At 49.9% G+C, this 18,834-nt stretch overlaps 1 protein-coding gene across 2 annotated transcripts in view; it reads left to right on the top strand.

Moving 5' to 3' along the window:
* The window catches only part of TNN (tenascin N), a gene marked incomplete at its 5' end in the record, with an annotated part of 52,441 nt that overhangs the window by 23,858 nt on the left and 9,749 nt on the right, over positions 1-18,834 (top strand). The window contains 9 exons of one of the 2 annotated variants that reach the window (XM_080824462.1): positions 795-1,058; positions 2,952-3,215; positions 3,889-4,152; positions 5,291-5,554; positions 8,429-8,692; positions 10,654-10,784; positions 11,831-11,963; positions 12,401-12,552; positions 18,121-18,217. In XM_080824462.1, the coding sequence (XP_080680588.1) occupies positions 795-1,058; positions 2,952-3,215; positions 3,889-4,152; positions 5,291-5,554; positions 8,429-8,692; positions 10,654-10,784; positions 11,831-11,963; positions 12,401-12,552; positions 18,121-18,217 (1,833 nt within the window). The remainder of the gene's footprint in view (positions 1-794; positions 1,059-2,951; positions 3,216-3,888; positions 4,153-5,290; positions 5,555-8,428; positions 8,693-10,653; positions 10,785-11,830; positions 11,964-12,400; positions 12,553-18,120; positions 18,218-18,834) is intronic. The other variant, XM_080824463.1, reaches the window with a different exon arrangement.

Genomic DNA, 18,834 nt, shown 5'->3' on the forward strand with positions numbered 1-18,834 from the left:
ATTTGGAACAAAGACATGCTGTTATTTTCTTGGTGACTCCATTTTTGAATACCTTCTTGTGTGTATGGTGTGGGGGAGCATAATCTTCTTCATTCATAAACTATCAACAAGGTGAGATCTTTAATAATAGCTAATGGTCATTGGGCATCTAGTCTGCACCAGGAACTGTTGTAAAGGGCAAATTATTATTATCTCATTTAATACAGCAAGTCTCCAGGATATACACTAACGTTATCTTGCTCTGCCTTTTTTTTCTATAGACACTAATATTCAATATTTTCAAAGCCTCCTTTTACATGATATTTTTTGTCTTGGTTTTCAGAGCCATGCAGCAAGATATGTACAAGAGATATGTACAATAGTACAATCATATTTTATACAATCATATTTTATAAATGTAGAGAAGTGAGGTGACTTATCCAGGGTCATGAAACAAATTAGTAATTTATGAAATTAGATGTACATATGGAACATTAGAGCTCAAAGGAACTTTAAAGTCTATCCAACCTGAACCCCAGATTTATAGATGATGAGGCTGAGGCCCAGCCAGAGGCAGCTGGGATGTGCAGGGTCATAGATTTTCTGACTCTGGATCTGGTGCTTATTCTACTGTCTTGTGCTGCCTCCTTGAGGATCCAAGAATCCAACCATGGAGAGAAGGTCAATGTCCATGAAACAACTGAAAACTGACATAGGAGATGGGAAGAACACAAGAACAGGAGACTACCTCCCTGCAAGGAACATGGTCTCACTCTTTGGTGCTTGTTAATAGTTCACTTTAACTTTCCTTTCAGACATTGACAGCCCAACAAACCTGGTGACTGACCGGGTGACAGAGAACACAGCCACCATTTCCTGGGACCCGGTGCAGGCTGTCATTGACAAGTATATGGTGCGCTATACCTCGGCTGATGGAGACACCCGGGAGGTGTCTGTGGGGAAGGAGCAGAGCAGCACCATCCTGACAGGCCTGAGGCCGGGTGTGGAGTACACGGTCCAGGTGTGGGCCCAGAAGGGGGCCCAGGAGAGCAAGAAGGCTGATACCAAGGCCCCAACAGGTAATGGAGCATTGTTCTTTGAGAATGTAAAGCGTAAGCCTATGGCTGGTCAAGTTTTGTGTTCTTGCTTTGACACCAACAGACTAGATGGTTTTTGAAAGCGCAGGATGGTGTCCCTTCATAAGAGACAGCACACACCATCCTTCTTCTTTCTTTTACACATTATCTCAAACTCAGGAGCTCACCCTTGGCCTCATACTTTGGTCTTAGAAAGATAAATGGTGATTGGTCCCATCTACTCACCGTTCCTCTGATTTGTGTTCAATCATTGAAATGTTTCTTCTTGAAAGGGAAAAGATAGGAAGAAACCATATATGTTAGGATCTGTGAGCCTAGTACTTTAGGGAAATGGTTTTTGCGCTGATCTCTTTGGGACAAGGAAGGGTTATTGTTTTCTTAGCAGATAAATCCTCTCTGGAGGACTGTGTGCTCTGTTCTGGGGATCCTGGGGTTGCACTTACATACTGTGTTCATTAATAATTTGTAAAGCTCTTTCATCTCACTTTGCTCATTTTTAAAGAAGATTTTATTTATCTTAGAGAGAGAGAGGCAGCTGGGGGAGGAGCAGAGGGACGGGAGAGAATCTCAAGTAGACTCCACACTCAGCGTGGAGCCTGATGCGGGGCTCCATCTCACGAGCCTGCAATCAGGACCTGAGCCGAAATCAGGAGTTGGACACTTAACTGACTGAGCCACTCAGATGCCCCTTCTCTCTTTTTTTTAAAGAATAATTTATTTTCCATAAAATGTCATCTTCTAAAGCATAGAATTCAGTGGTTTTTGGTATATTTACAGTTACACGACTATCACTAGTATCTAATTCAGAAGATTTTCATGACTCTGGAAAGAAATTCTTTGTCCATTAGCAGTCCCACCCCAACTGCCCCCAGCCTAGGAAACTGCTACATTCTGTCTATAGAGTTCCTCATTCTGGACAATTCATATAAATGGATCCATACAACCTGTGACTTTTCACGACTGGCTTTATTCACTACACGTAATATTTTCAAGGTTCATCCATGTTGTAGCATGTCACCACTTTATTTTTTTGCCAAATAAAATTCAACTGGATGGCGGTAACATGTTGTGTTTATCTGTTTGTCACTGATGAGCATTTGGGTTGTTCTTGCTTTTTGGCTGTGGTGGGTAAGGATACTATGAGCATTTGTGTACGGATTTTTGTGTGGACGAGTTTCAGTTGTAGGAGTGGAATTGCTGGGTCACATGGTAACTCTATATTTAAACTTTTGAGGAATGGCTAAAATGTTTCCAGGATGCTGGCACTATTTTACATACCCACCAGCAATGAAGGACGGTTGTCTTCCTCATTTGCTTGGTCCTCTGAGACTTTTGGTGAGATGGATAGCTCAGAGATCAATATCCCCATGTTACAGTTCAGAAACCTCCAATACAGAGAAATGAATAATTTTTATACATCATGAAATTAGCTGAAGACTCATGAGTCAGATTTATGAAATATTCATGGAATATTATGGTAACTTAATATCTAGATAGTAAGGCCCACATTTTACAAAGAAGGAGCTGAGGCTCAGAGCTAGCTGTCCAGGGCCACAGCTGGTGGATGACAGAGCTGGGCCTAGATCCCTCATCTGTTGGCTCTGCTCTGGGCTTTTCCTGTCCCTGTGCTCTGCTCTCTGGGCTGGAAGAGAACCTCGCTCTTCTGACTTAGGATCTGGTGCTCATTCTACTGTCCTGTGCTGCCTCCTTGAGGATACAAGAGTCCAACTATGGAAAGAAGGTCTACGTCCATGAAACAACTGAAAACTGACATAAGAGATGGGAAAAACACAAGAACAGGAAACTACCTCCCTGCAAGGAACATGGTCTCACTCTTTGGTGCTTGTTAATAGTTCACTTTAACTTTCCTTTCAGACATCGACAGCCCAACAAACCTGGTGACTGACCGGGTGACAGAGGACACGGCCACTATCTCCTGGGACCCAGTGCAAGCTGTCATCGACAAGTATATGGTGCGCTACACCTCGGCCAATGGCGACACCCGGGAGGTGTCTGTGGGGAAGGAGCAGAGCAGCACCATCCTGACGGGCCTGATGCCGGGTGTGGAGTACACGGTCCAGGTGTGGGCCCAGAAGGGGGACCGGGAGAGCAAGAAGGCCGACACCAAGGCCCCGACAGGTAACGAGAGAAAGGTGGTCAGTCGCAGTTGAATTTTGAGCCTGTGGGTGTGAGTGTGCGAGGTACCAAAGATGTGCCCTGAGATGAGGGACTTTGCAAAGAGAGTCCTAAAGATCAAAAAGGACAGTGAGCTCTCGTGGTGATCTCAGTGGGCTGAGAGCTGGTAGCCATCAGTCTGCCTGGTAGTGATGATCTGCTCACGAAGCCACTGAACCCACTGGAAGGGAGGGGCGAAGTTGCATGGTGGCCCTGTGTTCAGCAGACTCAGCAAAGATGTTATAGGCCTTGACCACTGCAGGGCGTGGGATAATGTTTTTAGAGTGACTGCCTCTGAAGTAGCCCTTGAGAAAACGATACGTTGGGTTCCCTGAACATCACGGCAGATGTTTAATCATGGTTTTGATGCGCCATCGTGTTGCTAAGAAGATGTCATTCCTTCCACATTTGGGGGAGTGGAAAGCCAAGAAAATATGTGAAGTTTGCCATGCATAGTCTTCTGAAATTGGGAGCCAGGGGTTACTTTCTCCCTTGACTCCCAGCTGATTCCAGATGGGGATACCGTTGCCTTGTGCGAAGAGAGTCCTAGAAGATGAAAATGACAGTGATGGGGTGTGGGTATCTCTTTCATGGCTTCCAAGCTTAGACTTTTCCAAATATTTTTTTTATTCTTAAGAAATTGACAGCCCCCAAAACCTAGTGACCGACCGGGTGACAGAGGACACGGCCACCATCTCCTGGGACCCAGTGCGAGCCGCCATCGACAAGTATATGGTGCGCTACACCTCGGCTGATGGTGACACCCGGGAGGTTTCTGTGGGGAAGGAGCAGAGCAGCACCATCCTGACGGGCCTGAGGCCGGGTGTGGAGTACACGGTCCAGGTGTGGGCCCAGAAGGGGGACCGGGAGAGCAAGAAGGCCGACACCAAGGCCCCTACAGGTAACGGAGCCTTGAGAATGGAGGACTAAGGCTATGGCTGGTCCAATTTGTCTTCTTGCTTTGACACTGGCAGACTAGATGATTTATGGAGGAGCAGGATTACGGAGGATCGTGTCCCTTCTTAAGAGAATGCACACACCCTCCCTCACTTCCCTTTAACTCATTTCCTTACAAGTCAGATCCAAGTGGGAGTTTCAAGCTCCAGTTTTGCCACGATTGGATGGTCTTGCCCCGCGACTCCTTTTCTGAGTGCATGAATATTTCATTGTGCACAGTATTAAGGGTCTCTCATTGTGTTTTGAGTGGGAACAGAAAATGAAAATCAAATGTTAATATTAATAATAACATTTGGAAAATTCAACTTTGAGAAATAGACTTTACATCTACCAGAGCGAATAGATATGTGTGGTGTGCTCTGGCATGAATGAGTCGTGGTAATTCTGGTTTAAAGGATAAGGGCAACTTATGTGTTCTATTCTGAGTCGATTGTGAAAGAACTGTGCGGCCATATTTCTCTAGTGGTTTAACCAGCTAACCAGCATTACAAGTGCATCCACAACATGTAAAGCATATTAAAACTGGTTTTTAATTGGCTGATTCACTTAAGAAGGTATGTTGTGCATTTACCTTGTGCTCTGTTCTCTACGAGGCTGTGGGAACCCTGAGCGGAATAGGAGGTGGCCCTCTGCCTCTAGGAGTTGACATTTGGCTCTGGCTATTAGAATCATCTTGTATGTAATCAGAGGTCTTTGTTGACATGATTCTAGAAACAAAATTTTTACTGCTTGTGAGCATGGGCTGTGTCTCCTTCCACGGGGCCCTGTGTGCTACCTAACATCACGCCTTGTACCTAGTGGGAGTTGGACGTTCGCTTACTAAGTAGATAAGGAAATTTGTTTTATTAAATTCTTAGTGGAGGTGATAGTATAGATCTGTAGATTGTGGCTTACTGTGCTTTCTTCTTGGGGAGTCAAAGTCTGTCTGGGGAGAGGATGTCTCACTGAACAGTCAGGGCATAGGTGATGGGGAAATCACAAGACACAGAAGAGTATCATCCCAAGAAAATTGACCCTGAGGTTCTGTACTATACTATACTGTACTATTAATAGTGCACGTTGATCAGCACTTTTCCTTTTAGACATTGACAGCCCCAAAAACCTGGTGACCGACCAGGTGACAGAAGACACGGCCACCATCTCCTGGGACCCAGTGCAAGCCGTCATCGACAAGTATATGGTGCGCTACACCTCAGCTGATGGCGACACCCGGGAGGTGTCCGTGGGGAAGGAGCAGAGCAGCACCGTTCTGACAGGCCTGAGGCCGGGTGTGGAGTACACGGTCCAGGTGTGGGCCCAGAAGGGGACCCAGGAGAGCAAGAAGGCCGACACCAAGGCCCCGACAGGTAACAGGAGGGAGGAGAAGATAGACTCAGGTCCTCACCATGGGCTGATCTATTGCTGCTGAATGATGCCACTTCTGCTTTTGGGGTCTGTGACTCAGGGACTGTTTTAAGCAAGTTTGCCGTAGAAAACCTCATTCACCTAAAGAAAAATCAAAGTATAGTCACGGACTCAGTACCGAGCAGGCCTGTGAAGGTCTTAAAACTCTTCCCCAAGCCTGTGCTCTTCAAAACCATGGGTTAGAGAATTGTTCCGTGACAAGCTGTTTTGCATAGGTCCGACTTGATGAATGGTGAGCCATTTAGAGGAGCAAGTGTGACCTTGGGCGGTTGGAGCTCTGTGTTCATTTCAAGTTTTGACGAGCATCTTCTCATGGTAGGCCTGGGATACAGCGGCCAACAAAACAAGTATTCCTACTCTCTTAAAGTCCAGTGGGAAAGAGAGGCGATCAACAAGCAAACAAACTTATAACCATAAACTACGATCAGTTCTATGAAAGAGGTGAACACGGGGCAGGTATAAAGAATAACAGAGCAGGCATGCTTCTTAGAAGGGATGGGATGGGTAATAGTTAAGATCCACACAGACAGGAACATCCAAAGAGCATTTGCTTAAACAAGAGAGAAGTCTATTCTTGTGGAATAGTTAGAGGGTAAGTGGGCTGGGCTGGTATGGTAGGTCCATGGCACGGGAGAGCCAGACTCCTCCTGTATTGCCGCTCGTTCATCCGTAGGGCATCACCTCCATCCTCCACCCTCCTCCCCTCATTCCAGCAGTGGAAAGGGCAGGGCAGGGCCGGAACATTGCCCACATTCTTCACTTTTCTCCCATTCTTGGCCAGATCCAAGTCCCAGCGCCAGACCTCCCTCCCGGAAAGGCTGGGGAGGGAAGTCTTCAGGAGGACGATCATGTGTCCAGCCTCTACTTCTGTTCTGCTGTCCTGTCCAACACAGTAGCCACTGGCTGCATGGGGCTCCTTACATGTTAACTAATGAAAAGTAATTAAATGATTTGCAGAGTTGTACTAGCCACATGTCAAGTGGTCAGTAACCACATCGGTTAATGGCCGCTGAATTGGACAGTGCAGGATAGTTCCATCATTATGCAGAGGTCATTGGACAGTATGCTCATGGAGGAAGGGGAGAATGGATAGTGGGGAGAACTCGCCATTGCTGGTAATGGGAAGTGTGTGTGTGACGGCCCTGAGCTGGAACAGCTGAGGTGGTTGTGGAACTGAGAGGGGCTGGTGTGGCTGGAGCAGAGAGGGTGAGAGGGGAAGTGGTGTGGGGTGAGGGGGGGAGGAGGCGGGGTCCCTCACACAGGACCGCACAGTGCCTGCAGGAGGGAGCGTGTCGTGTTCATCAGAAGAAGAGCAGCGTGGTGTGGCGTTTGTTTAAAAAAGTTTGTTCAGGCCACAGTGAGGGGAATCTGTGGAGGACGGGACAGGAGTAACATCAGGAAAGTTAGTGAAGAGTCTAGTGTAAAATCCGGGCGAGAGGAGACGACAGCCATTGCGGAAGAGGAGAGGGGCTCTCTGGGTGCAGATTTTGGAGGCATAATGCCAGTATTTGTTGATGGATGAGATGTGGGGAGGGAAGAAAGTGAACAGACATGACCCGTGTTTCTGGACTAAGCAACAAGGCAGGCTGGGGCAACATTTTTTGAGGGGAGCCCGAGAGGTAAATAGGCTTGGGGAGGAATGGGAAGACTTTCAGGTTTAAACTGGAGAAGGTGGTGAGATTCCTTGGTTGAGTGAGTGACGTTCTTATCGACTCCACAAATACCAGTCACCTGTCCAGTACCTATGAGGCGTCGTGGTGGAAATGCGGTTGTAGGTGCAAGCTGGGGGGTCACGGATCGGGGAGCTGAGGGCATTGGTTGGTATGCGAAGCCACGGCCATGGTTGAGGTCTCTTAGGGAGACGTGTAGAGAGGTGGTCAGCCAGGTCGCTAACGAAGGAGACCCAGGAAGGGTCAGACAGTTGGGAGAAAACCAGGGAAGGGTGTGGTCATGGAAGTCAAGAGCTGAGAATGTTTTAAGACAGAGGGACTGGATCTGCTCGGTCAGACGCTGCTCAGAAGTCCAGTAAGGTGAGGATGGCGAGTGTCCATCGGATTTGGCAGTGGGAAGCTGGGGGGGACGAATCCTAGCGTTCTAGTGGCGTGCTGGGGAAGAGTGCCAGACTTCACTGATCGAGGATTGAGGGGCGAACGGGAGAGGAGGAGCGAAGTGAAGGTGAACCTTGTTCTCGTGAGAAATCTGTCAGTTAAGGCGTCAGAGGTCCTAGAGCCTGCAGTCTGGGCACGACGATCGAGGAGAGACCAGGGGTGCCAGCGAGAGCGTGGACGAAAAGGAGCAAAGCCCTTTAGAAGGTGGGAGGCTTCTTCACAAGTCAGAGCAAAGAGGGGCTTGTTGGGGTTTTATCACAAGAAAACAGCAGGACCTTGGGCAAGACTTTTCATTTCTCTGGGCCTCCATGCCCCCCTTCGATCAAAGGCAGGAAGGTTGGAAGATCTGATTTCTCAACTCTGAGAGCCTGTGAAACAAAATAACCAGATCCCACAGAGATAACAAAGAGGCGGTTTCAACAGCCGTTTGGGCCTCTTCTCTTGTGGCTCAGGAGACTTTTTTTGGTTACTTCTGTGGAAACGAGACAGGAAATTTCCATACTGATGAACTTGCTGAAGATCTAATTCCTCCCAGTTGTAATATCCAGTGGTTGGTTTCCTTGGAAAATGGAGACTAGGGGCCTTTCACGCCTGTTTTCAATGGAATTGTATCATTACTAAAGATAATTTGAATGGAGGGCTCCTGGCGATGGGGTGGTGGGATGGCCTCCCTTAGGCTCTAAAATTCAGACTTTCCTTTTTAAAAAGAAATTGACAGCCCCAAAAACCTGGTGACCGACCAGGTGACAGAGGATACGGCCACCGTCTCCTGGGACCCAGTGCGAGCCGTCATCGACAAGTATATGGTGCGCTACACCTCGGCCGATGGTGACACCCGGGAGGTGTCTGTGGGGAAGGAGCAGAGCAGCACCGTCCTGATGGGCCTGAGGCCGGGTGTGGAGTACACGGTCCAGGTGTGGGCCCAGAAGGGGGACCGGGAGAGCAAGAAGGCCGACACCAAGGCCCTTACAGGTACTGTAAGGACCTGGGACGAGGAACCCTGTACGTCCATCGGGACAGTCTTCCTCCATACCTGGGGTTGTGGAGGGGAACAGGGGAGGGCAGCAGCTTCACCTGAGGCATTCCTCAGAGGGGTTCCCTCTTCCCCCCTCTGAGGTACTCTGCGGGCCTGACGGCTCTGATTAAGAGGGTGTAGAGGAGACAGTGTGAAAGGCAGCCCGTGCGGCTCTTCCCGGTGCTTGTGCAAACATAGCCTCCCTCACATTCCCCTCCACACCGCCCAGCTCCCAGGCTCTCTTCCTGGGCTTTCGAACCTGCTTGGCCTCAGCTCCAGTTTGGAGAAGAGGGAAGCTGGGAAGCCCTTCTGTTTCCATCCCCCTCGCTGGGACCTGGGAAGCTCACTGGGCCCTCTCTGACGTCCTTGGGCCTCTGGGGACGGTCTGGGCAAGGCCTGGCCATCCCCCCTTTGGCGGGGTACACCGTGTGTGGCCACTGGAGTTAGAGGGTGTCTTGAATTTCTTTATCAGTTACAATTAGCAGGGGTTTTTAAATAAAAGAAAGTAAAGTCTACTGATGGTAAAAATTTTCAAACTAAAGTGTATAGAAAGAAAAACTCCCTACTGCCCAGTGCGGGTCTCCAGGGGTAATTAGTCGCTTTCTCCCTCTCTCCTCTGTCTGTCTCCCTTGTCCCTTTCTTCCTCTGTTCCTTCATTATCTTCTCTTCCTTTCACTCTTGCCATTTTTAAAGGCAACAATATTTCCATCTTTCTGCTTCAGAGAAACATGGAAATAACCAAGGCAGACCTCGCAAGCCTGTAACCGGCAGATGGGTGGGCAGTCAGAGCCGTAACAGAGGCCCGCTTAAGATATTTAAGTAGTTAAGGTTTTTGCTTTAATTTCTCAATGCAGGAAACTCAGTTTTGCAGGAGATGGAAAGAATAAAATCCGTACCAGATGTTACACTCTAAGAAGTCAGACCAAGCTGATGTTACTGAAACTCAAAATTTGTCAAAACATCCTAATTCAAAACAACAGCTGCCTGATTTCTATTAAAATATCGCAATTCCGTTCTCAGCTGAAATGCTACTGGGGAGAAAATAGCCTGGAGACGTCTTTTTTGGGAACCTCTAAATTAAAATCATCTTCTGTGATGATTTTTCAAAATGGAAATTTTCATTCAATATCTTATTTGGTTAAAAAAAATGAGCCATCTGACCAATTAATATGGTGTTGACTAGAGTTTTTGCTGAGCCTGAGTTTCCCTGGTCCACAGGGCGCACGCACGCATCCCCGTGTTCAGAGGCAGAGGAAAAGCTCTGCTTTCCTTCCCTCTCTCCTTCACACAAGCACGCCCCTGATTCCCCAGGCTTTCTGTACTGGGTGAGGCATCTAAGGCCACGTATTTAATTAGGCAGGAGACAGAACTTTGTATTTCTGTGCTATGTGGTCAGAATCTCAGTAAATTAGGGTCACGCTTGGGTAGTTTCCCAGTGCGGGGCATGGGGAGGCGGGCATCCAGGGGTCCGGTCATCTCTCCAGGTGGTGTTTGCTGGGTTTGCCCAGTTTCTGCACGCAGGGCCTTCTCGGATCTGCACTCTCTCGGCTTCCCACGCCACGTCGGAAGCCCTGTGGTCTCTGAGAACCCGTCCGCTCACCTAGATTGCTCCCATCCGCCACTCTTGGAGAGTCTGCGGTTTGGGGAGGGGGAGGCACGGGAGCACAGATTCACTCTGTCTGCTACTCACCTAACCCCCACCCCCCACTTCCTTAATCCGCTTGTCCTCGGTGGGTGTGTGCTTTTGGAGACGGAGGCCACAAGGGGCTGGGGGCAAGGAAGAGCAGAGACTACTCCCTGCTGGAAAGGAGGAAAAGAAATGGGAGGAGAAGTAGGGAGAAATAGGTCAACATCAAACATTGTCTTGCCCCAGTTGTAATAATACTTAGTAAGCATAAATACTTGACTTTATGTACAGACATCGACCCTCCCAGAAACCTTCGTCCATCGGCTGTCACCCAGTCTGGAGGGGTGCTGACCTGGACAGCCCCCTCTGCTCAGATCGATGGCTACATTCTCACCTACCAGCTCCCAGATGGCACCGTTAAGGTAATGGAAACTTCTCGTTTCTCCTCTGGGTACCCATGCCCTCCCAACTGTATGCAGCCCCTGACTTGGGCCTACCAGCTTGGTTGCTGGGGTCATGGCGATGGTAACAAGTTGAGAAACGAGTTGGTCCTTAGTGATCCTCTGCTGTGGGAAGGGAAGGTGCTAGCCCTGGTTATTTGTCGACATTCTACGTGTGGCCTCATTTCACAGGATTCATGTGTGTGCCTGCCCCTAGCCTACGGTTGCATATTCACAGGCCACACATCTGTCCCATGGTATTGCGTTTATTATTGGTCTTTCCCAATTCACGTTAGCCCCATGAACACAGGGACTTTTTGTCCATGTCATCTGTCACTGTATCTACAGTGCTTGGAACCAGGCACACAAGAGGCGCTCAGTAAATGTTTATTGAATGAATCGATTAACCCTGATTTCAAGAGTAATACCTCCCACCTGGAATCTGAAGACCAGCAAATTTGGGAGCTTGTTCTGATGCAAGATTTTTCGTCTTTCTTCTGGGCAAGAAAGATGGGAGGAAGGGGAAAAGGAAGGGCACATGGATTTATTCATGACCTCAGTGATGACTTACGACAGCCCTTCAGGGAGAGTTAGCCCTGTGTCCCTAGAGGAAATCAGATCGGCTCAGAAGGAAGTGTTGAAAGGCCAACTGTGCCCCCGCCTCACAGATAGCAGCGGTCACTTTTACTCCCTTATCAGCTTGTCAGCCCAGTGTTGCCAGCCTCAGTGGCTGTAGTCGGCATCCCAGCATGCGTCTGGAGGCCGAGGTTCCCAGGAGACCTGGGGGGTGCTCCCCCAGGGGCAGGACCTGGGTGTTCGCTCTCAGCTAGTGCTCCCGTGAGTCTCCATGGCACCACCCTCCAGGGAAGCTGATGGGACCCACCGGAACTCTGGGAGCCACGAAGACCTCAAAGAAACCCAACACTGTCCTCTCAGAGAACCCCTGTCATTAGCCACAGGGAATGCTGTTGACACCTCGGGCACCGGAGATGACACACTGACTGTCTCCTGTCTCCTTTGTTTGGTAGGAGGTACAGCTGAGAAGAGGGGACGAGAGGCTTGAGTTGCAAGACCTTGAGCAGGGCATCACCTACCCTGTCTCCTTGGTCGCCTTTAAGGGTGATCGACGGAGCAGGAGTGTATCCACCAGCCTTTCCACAGGTAACGTGGACCCCCACACTCTGAACGAGAACATGGTCGAGGGTGGGCATCGGAGAGCCCAGAAGAGGTGTCCAAGGAGGAGCAAGTGAACAGAGTGATGGATTTCTCTGGAAATGGCACAATAGAAATAGGGTTATGGGTTCAGATGAAATCCATCTCATGGTAGAAAGACTAAAGAGCGGAGCAGAACAGAATGCTATTTTGTAGGACTTAGGGCAGGAAGTGATGTGAACGTGACCTTATTGCTAGTACATTTGAGGGATTTGATGAGAGTGGGGTGCATGAGAAAAATAAGATCTTAGTGAAGAGTTGGAAGAAGCAATGTAGTAGGAGGTTATGGAAGAGTTTCTAAACAAAAGAAATTATCTTCAAAGAGGGGCATAGACCTCCTTCCTTGCCCTTCCCCTAATGCCACCATCTCTCTGCTTGCCTCCTAGTTGGTGCGCGTTTCCCACATCCTGCGGACTGCAGTCAAGTTCAGCAGAACAGCAATGTCGCCAGTGGTATGTACACCATCTACCTGCACGGAGACTCCAGGCGGCCCCTGCAGGTGTACTGCGACATGGACACGGACGGAGGCGGCTGGATCGTGAGTGTTTCTCCGTGGGAGAGGGGAGCCTTGGCAGCTCGTGCTGGCTTTCAGAGAGATCCCGACTCAACCCCCACCCCCACCCCCACCCCGCCGGAAGTACTTCACCCCTGGGATAGAGCAGGGTTTGTGGACCGAAGGCTCATGGTTAATGACTGTGGAGGCTGTGGTTTATCAGCATCTCATGGTGCCCTCTGTGGGTGCGTCACCTCCGCTTTCTTCTCTCGCAAGCCCTGTTGTCAACATGACTCTCCCGCAGAAGCTTTCGCATAAGTGACAGAGGTTACCATTTCTCTTTCATAGATAGGTCAATGGAGGCCCACAGGGAGGAGTGCCTTGGTGCTTTATAAGAGTTAATGACAAAAATTGGGACCAGATTTCAGGACCACCCCCCACCCCCGATCAGGAGTCTCCCAGATCATTGGTTTTCCCTTCGGGTCCTCTCAGGCCATCCAAGAGGGAAACGCATGACCTCTTTGAGCCTCGGGCCTCTGAACTGAAGCCCTTTGTCTAAGTTCCGCCTCCCGCTCTGCTGTTGAGAAGCCAAACTCGGGTTTGAAGGGCTGAAGCCTGAAAGAGGGAAGGTTGGCAGGGTGCCGAGGGTCCTTCTTCTGTGTGGGGGTTTTATTTCCTGGGGGCTATGGTCTGCTTACCCCTCCCTGTGACACCTGCTTCGATTGCTGCGGCCTGATCCAATTATATGATGAGCTGCCTTTGAGGGTTGCCCTGTGATCCCTCCACCTCTCCCCCGCCCCCTTTTCCCCACGCCTGAACAGACAGAAGCTCTCACCGCCCCAAACCAGTGTGCGGCCTCACCTGCTGTCACAAGGAGGAAGCAGGAGCCCCAGTGCTCAGACCACATTCATTGACACGTCGGCTCTGGGGTCGGGAAAAAGCAAAGACACTTGAGCAGCCGCGGATGAGACGATCCCATCTGAGAAGCAGCAGTGAAGAAAACTCACCGTCCGCGCCGCTGTATCTGGCGGCTGGAAGGCCGTCACCAGAGCAGATGGAGGGAGGTTCCTGACTGATTTATAAAAATAATGGAACAGAATGGAACATGGGAGGGTCTTGCCCCTGAGAAGACCCGTAGGGTGGTTCCTGCTGCTTTCAGCAGCTCTGTTGTAAGCGCTCAGTCTCTTCAGGCTGGAAGCCAGTTTCCTGCCTCGTGCCCATAACTGACACATGGCAGAATGTTTGTGTTGTCTCAGGTGGCCTTTTTGAAAGCCAGCCTTCCCTAGGGAAGGAGACGTTTGTCCAGGGCAACCTCTAGAAAGATTTCTGCCAGTCTCTCTGCCTGGGAATACCCCAGATTATTTCCCACAAGTATTTACTGGGTGCATGCTGCGTGTCAAGCACTGTTTTATGGACTCAAGAACCAGCCGTGAACCAGACAGACCCAAATCCCTGCCCTCCAGGAGCTTGCCTTCTACAACCTGCTCCTGCAAGTGACCCTGACCGGGACGCTGAGGTCAGTTCCAGAAATAATCGAATCACCCCACGTTCTAACCGGCACCAGTCCCTCACCCCCTCCCAAGACTCGTTTTCTGACCCAGGCTCCTGAAGGGAATGCACGAACTGAGTGAGATTCTGTAGGGTTCTGCTCAGAGCTACCACAGTCTTGAAAACACCCGAGTCCTGGAACCTTCTCTGCCAGATCTTTTACTGACAGTTTCCACCGTTTTGGGCTCGAGGATCTTTTGTCACTGAGAGATGACCTTAGTGAGTTGCTCTGTTATTTTCTAAAAAGATTTTATTTATTTATTTAAAGAGAGAGAGTTAGCATGAGTGGGAGGAGGGAGCGGGAGAGAATGTCAAGCAGACTCCCACGAGGGGCTCCGTCTCACCCCCCTGCCACCATGACCTGAGCTGAAACCAAGAGTCAGACGCTTAACTGAGTCACCCAGGAGCTTCCAAAATCCTTTTAAGGGAATTTTCCTCCCTGGGGTGGCAGGAACCCAATGTGATTAAGAGGCCAGAAAAACCCTACCCCGAGGTAATTGGTGTCACAGGAGGCGAGCTGGATTGAGGACCAGACGGGAACACTTAAGTGGCTGGAATATTTCCGTCTTTGTCTTCTGTCTTGCAAGTCTTAAGGACTACATTAGAAGTTCTTTCCACAGGCATTTAAATGACATTTTCATTTTTTTCTCCCCAGGGAATCAGTCAGGACATTAAGTTCTAGAGTGCCATGATAGCTCTGGAGTGTAGAATTCTGTCCGCCTTGAGACAGACCTGCTAAGGGGCTTCTCTTACCCCCAAACAGTTCATTATAAGGTGTTTTCTCCCCATAGAATGGGAATGGGTTAGATTCTGAGTCAAATCAGGCTCCCTGATCAAGAGGTACAGGTAGGTGATCACAGTGGGTCAGTTCACTTGGAATCTGACAGAGTAAAAGGCAAACTCTCATTTATTGAGATTTAATAACTTATTATATGTGTATGTGCCAATCTCTGGCCTTCACACTTTTATGATTTATTATGATTAATGATCTTGCTAACGCTTCGATTTAAGAGCATGACAAATGGGCTATTAGCATCTTGATCTCATCGTTTAGAAAAACAAGGCTTGTCAAGGTTAACTAACTTGCCCAAGGACAAAGCTAGTAAGTGCGGAGCTGCATCTCAGTAGTGATGGAGAGAATGTCAGAACCATTGTTCACAGTTTTCCTAGCTGAACTGAAGCATTATTTAAAAAAAAAAAAAAAATCAGGGAGGGGCACCTGGGTGGTTTAGTCAGTTAAGCTTCTGACTCTTGGTTTCAGCTTGGGTCATGATCTCAGGGTCCTGGGATTGAGCCCCATGTCAGGCTCTGTGCTCAGTGGGGAGTCTCCTTCTCTGCCTCTCTCTCCCTCTCCTTCTGTCCCTCACCCTGCTCATGCACTCTTTAAAATAAATCAATCCTTAAAGGAAATCAGGTGGACAAACCCCTCTCATGCCCGAGCACTGTTCCTTGATTGGAGAATGCTTTTGTAAGGCACTTGTCCCAGGTGGGCAGTGTCACAATTGAGCCTGACCTTGTACTGTAACCAGTTATGCTAGTGGGAATATAACTGGACTTGATGTAGAAGGAACATCGGCATGGCGTCTGCTCGGGGATCCCACCGTCTGCAGCACAGGAAGAGTCCCGGGGAAGGGACCAGAATGAGCAGCATGCTAGGAAATGAACAGTTAGACCCAGGATCTTAAGAAATGAGTTTTGGAAAGTGGGCTCAGTGAAGCTGGTATTTTCAAACTTTCTGATGAAAAGATGAGAGATCCCTGTTTTATCCTTGCATCTGCCACTAGATAGTCAGCCGATTATAATTTAATGTCGCTAATCGCTTTCCTGAACTTTCCCATCTGGAAAATTGCATCGTGGGTCCTCGCCCTGCAGCCAGCGCGGAACACGCAGCTCCGTAATGGCGGTTACCTGAGCGGATGAGCCGATGAAGAAATAAAGGTAGCCCAGAGAGGAACGAGAGTCTCTGGAATGAAGGACAAAGGGGAAAGAAACCACAATGTTAACGCAGTCTGGAATGATTTGCCCGATCATTCCCTCAGTTCTGCTCAGCAGCTGGGGAGCTTTGGAGAACATTTTTACCCTTACCATCTCCTTGAGTTTTCCTCACACCTTGAGACGGGTGCTCCCTTCCCACTTCTAACCCTGTTTGCCCCACAGTTGACTGAGGCTCAGTAACAGGGATGACCGGCTCACCAGGCGCTGGCCAGGCAGTGGCCCTGGTCTGCCTTAGAGCCCCGGGCTCTCCCTGCCCGCCGTAGAGAGATGCCCTAGTCCAGTGCTTCCTGGGCCAGCAAAGGTGGGCTGGGGCTTTAAAAGGGGTTGCAGGTGAGCTCCATGCGGAGCTGTCAGCATTGCTGTAGGCCACCTGTTCTCTCCTCCCTCCCTGTTTCTCCCAGAAAAAACAAAAACAAAAACAAAAACAAAAACAGAAAGAATGCACAAATATCGGGAAGTTTACCGTACCAAATTTGAGGTACCATGTTTTATTTCAAGGCACCTGCGGTGAAGTGTGGTTGAAAGGAGGGAGATGCGGCTTTGTGCCGGGGCTTCTGCATTTGAACGAGTATGAAGGGAAGTAGGGGGAGACAAAGACGCCATTCCAGCCTTCCAGAATCCCAGAGTTGTTTCTGTGACTAGTGAGGATGGTGTTCAGCATGGCTTTCAAGGTTACGAGGAACGACGGCCATTACTACCCATTCCAGTAGTGTACACAGGTGTGATTAGCTTGTAGGACTCTCAGGCTTGCTTAATATAAAAGAATCTAGTTCACCCTGACAGGCACTGCCTTCCTTCCCCCAAAGGAGGAGTTTGGAAAAGTAAGCCGCACATACTTTCAAGAAATAGCGGAACCCAAGTCTGTGTCTGTTTTCTCACTGCTCGCTCACTCCTCAGGACATTCCACATTGGCTTCTGCCCTCGTCTCTCTCCAATGCAGCCTTGGTTAGAGTCACTCGTGACTTCTGTGTCCCTAAATTCTATGGACATGTTCCTTAGTTCTTGTGTTCCTTGGCGCTGACCTGCCTTTGACACCATCAGCCGTACCTTTCTCTTTGTGGTCTTTGTGGTTCCACATTTTCCTGGTTGTCCTTCTGCTCGCCCCGGTCCTCCCCTTCCTCCTTCACGAGCACATCCTTCCTCCTGCACCTGGCTGTTGCGTAGCGCAGGTCCCTGAGTCTTGATTCTGGGCCATTTTCTCTTTTTAGTTCCCACTTTCTTCCCAGGTGGTCTCATCCTCTCCAACGGTTTCTCCTTACTCTCTGTGTCCCCGGGGCTTTCTGTGTTCACTAGACTAGAGGGTAGTTAACACGCCAACACCAAATCCCAGTGATTGAGGATCTGAGAAGTTTCTTCTCGTGTGTGCAAAGCCTTCTGTGGGTTTGGCAGTCACTTCTCAGTGGTGACTCAGCGTTTCGGGCTGATTCCTCCTTATGGCTCTGCCCTGTGGACACATGGCCTTCACAGAAGCCCCGAGGCACAGGTAGTGGAAGACGGGGCATGGAGAGAGAGCCCCCGCCTCCGCCCTTCTGTGCTTCCACTAAAGCCCTTTGGCTAGAATGAGTCATGTGGCTCCCATTTGACTGGCTAGGGACCTAAAAGAGAAGCACTTCCCATCTGTGTTCCTGGGGACAGGACGCTGAGATGGGGGAACACTGAGCAGCGTCTCAGACATACCCACATCTTTGCAAGTCTGGCCCACATCTCTCTTCAGAACCCTAGCCCTTAGCTCAACTGCTCCTAGGGCATCTTCAGTGGCCAGGGGACCTCAAGAGTGCCTCACACTTCCCTCGTCCCAGGGGAGCGCACACTGGCAGCCCTGTCTTCTCTCAACCCGCATCTCAGCCAAGAGCCAAGTGAACGGCCACCCAGCGCCGCAAGCCCAAAGCACAGGAAAGGCTCCCTTGCCCTCTCTTTCTGTCCCACTTTCAGTCGCCATGTCGATCCGTCTGACCGTCCCTCTGCTTCTGTCTAACCTCGGGGCAGCCCCCAGTCCAAGCTGCTGTCCTCTTTCACTCAGCCATGGCTGTTCAAGTGTGTCGGAGTGAAAGGCCCGTCTTCCCTTGGCAGGTCTTCCAGAGGCGCAACACGGGGCAGCTGGATTTCTTCAAGCGCTGGCGGACCTACGTGGAAGGCTTTGGGGACCCCATGAAGGAGTTCTGGCTTGGTATCATCTCGGGGATTCCGGGAGGGCTGTGGGGGAGGGGTTGCTTCCCCCTTAAAGGCTGTGCGGGCAGCTCTAGAAGGCCCCCCGCGTTCAGGAAGACGTCCCAGGGACAGGGACAGGACACTCAAGGATGCTGTCCACCAGGGTGTCGGTCGAGCCATGTTGCTGGGAAGGCTGTCATGTGCTGGACTTGTGACGGGGTAGGCGCATCCCAGGGGATCTTCATGCTGTGTGTCAGCAACATGGGACCCCCCCGGGGCCTTCACGTCTTAGAAAAGTGGACCCACTGCGATCCAGGGCCGTTCCTAGAAGGTCATGGCTGGAGTCCCTGTGGCTCTCCAGGCATGTCAGTCAGAGTGGGGATGGTGTTCTCCCTTTTCCTTCTGCTCCAACGTGCAGCAGATATTCATGGGGAGTGAAACAGCCACAAACATCCATAGGGAAAGGAAGAATTAAAGAAATCATAATCTGGAGGCTCAGTGTCTGAGAGGGTAGGTCATGGTCATGGTCAGGTCGGCCAGGAATTCCTTCAGAGACCTCAGGGTGGTGGCTGACGTCCTCGTCCACGTGGCGAGATGCGGGGACAAGAGGGGGAAGTGCTTCTGCTTTAGATACAA

Source organism: Martes martes (assembly GCF_963455335.1).
Source record: "Martes martes genome assembly, chromosome: 15".
In the NCBI taxonomy this organism is placed as follows: Eukaryota; Metazoa; Chordata; class Mammalia; order Carnivora; family Mustelidae; genus Martes; species Martes martes.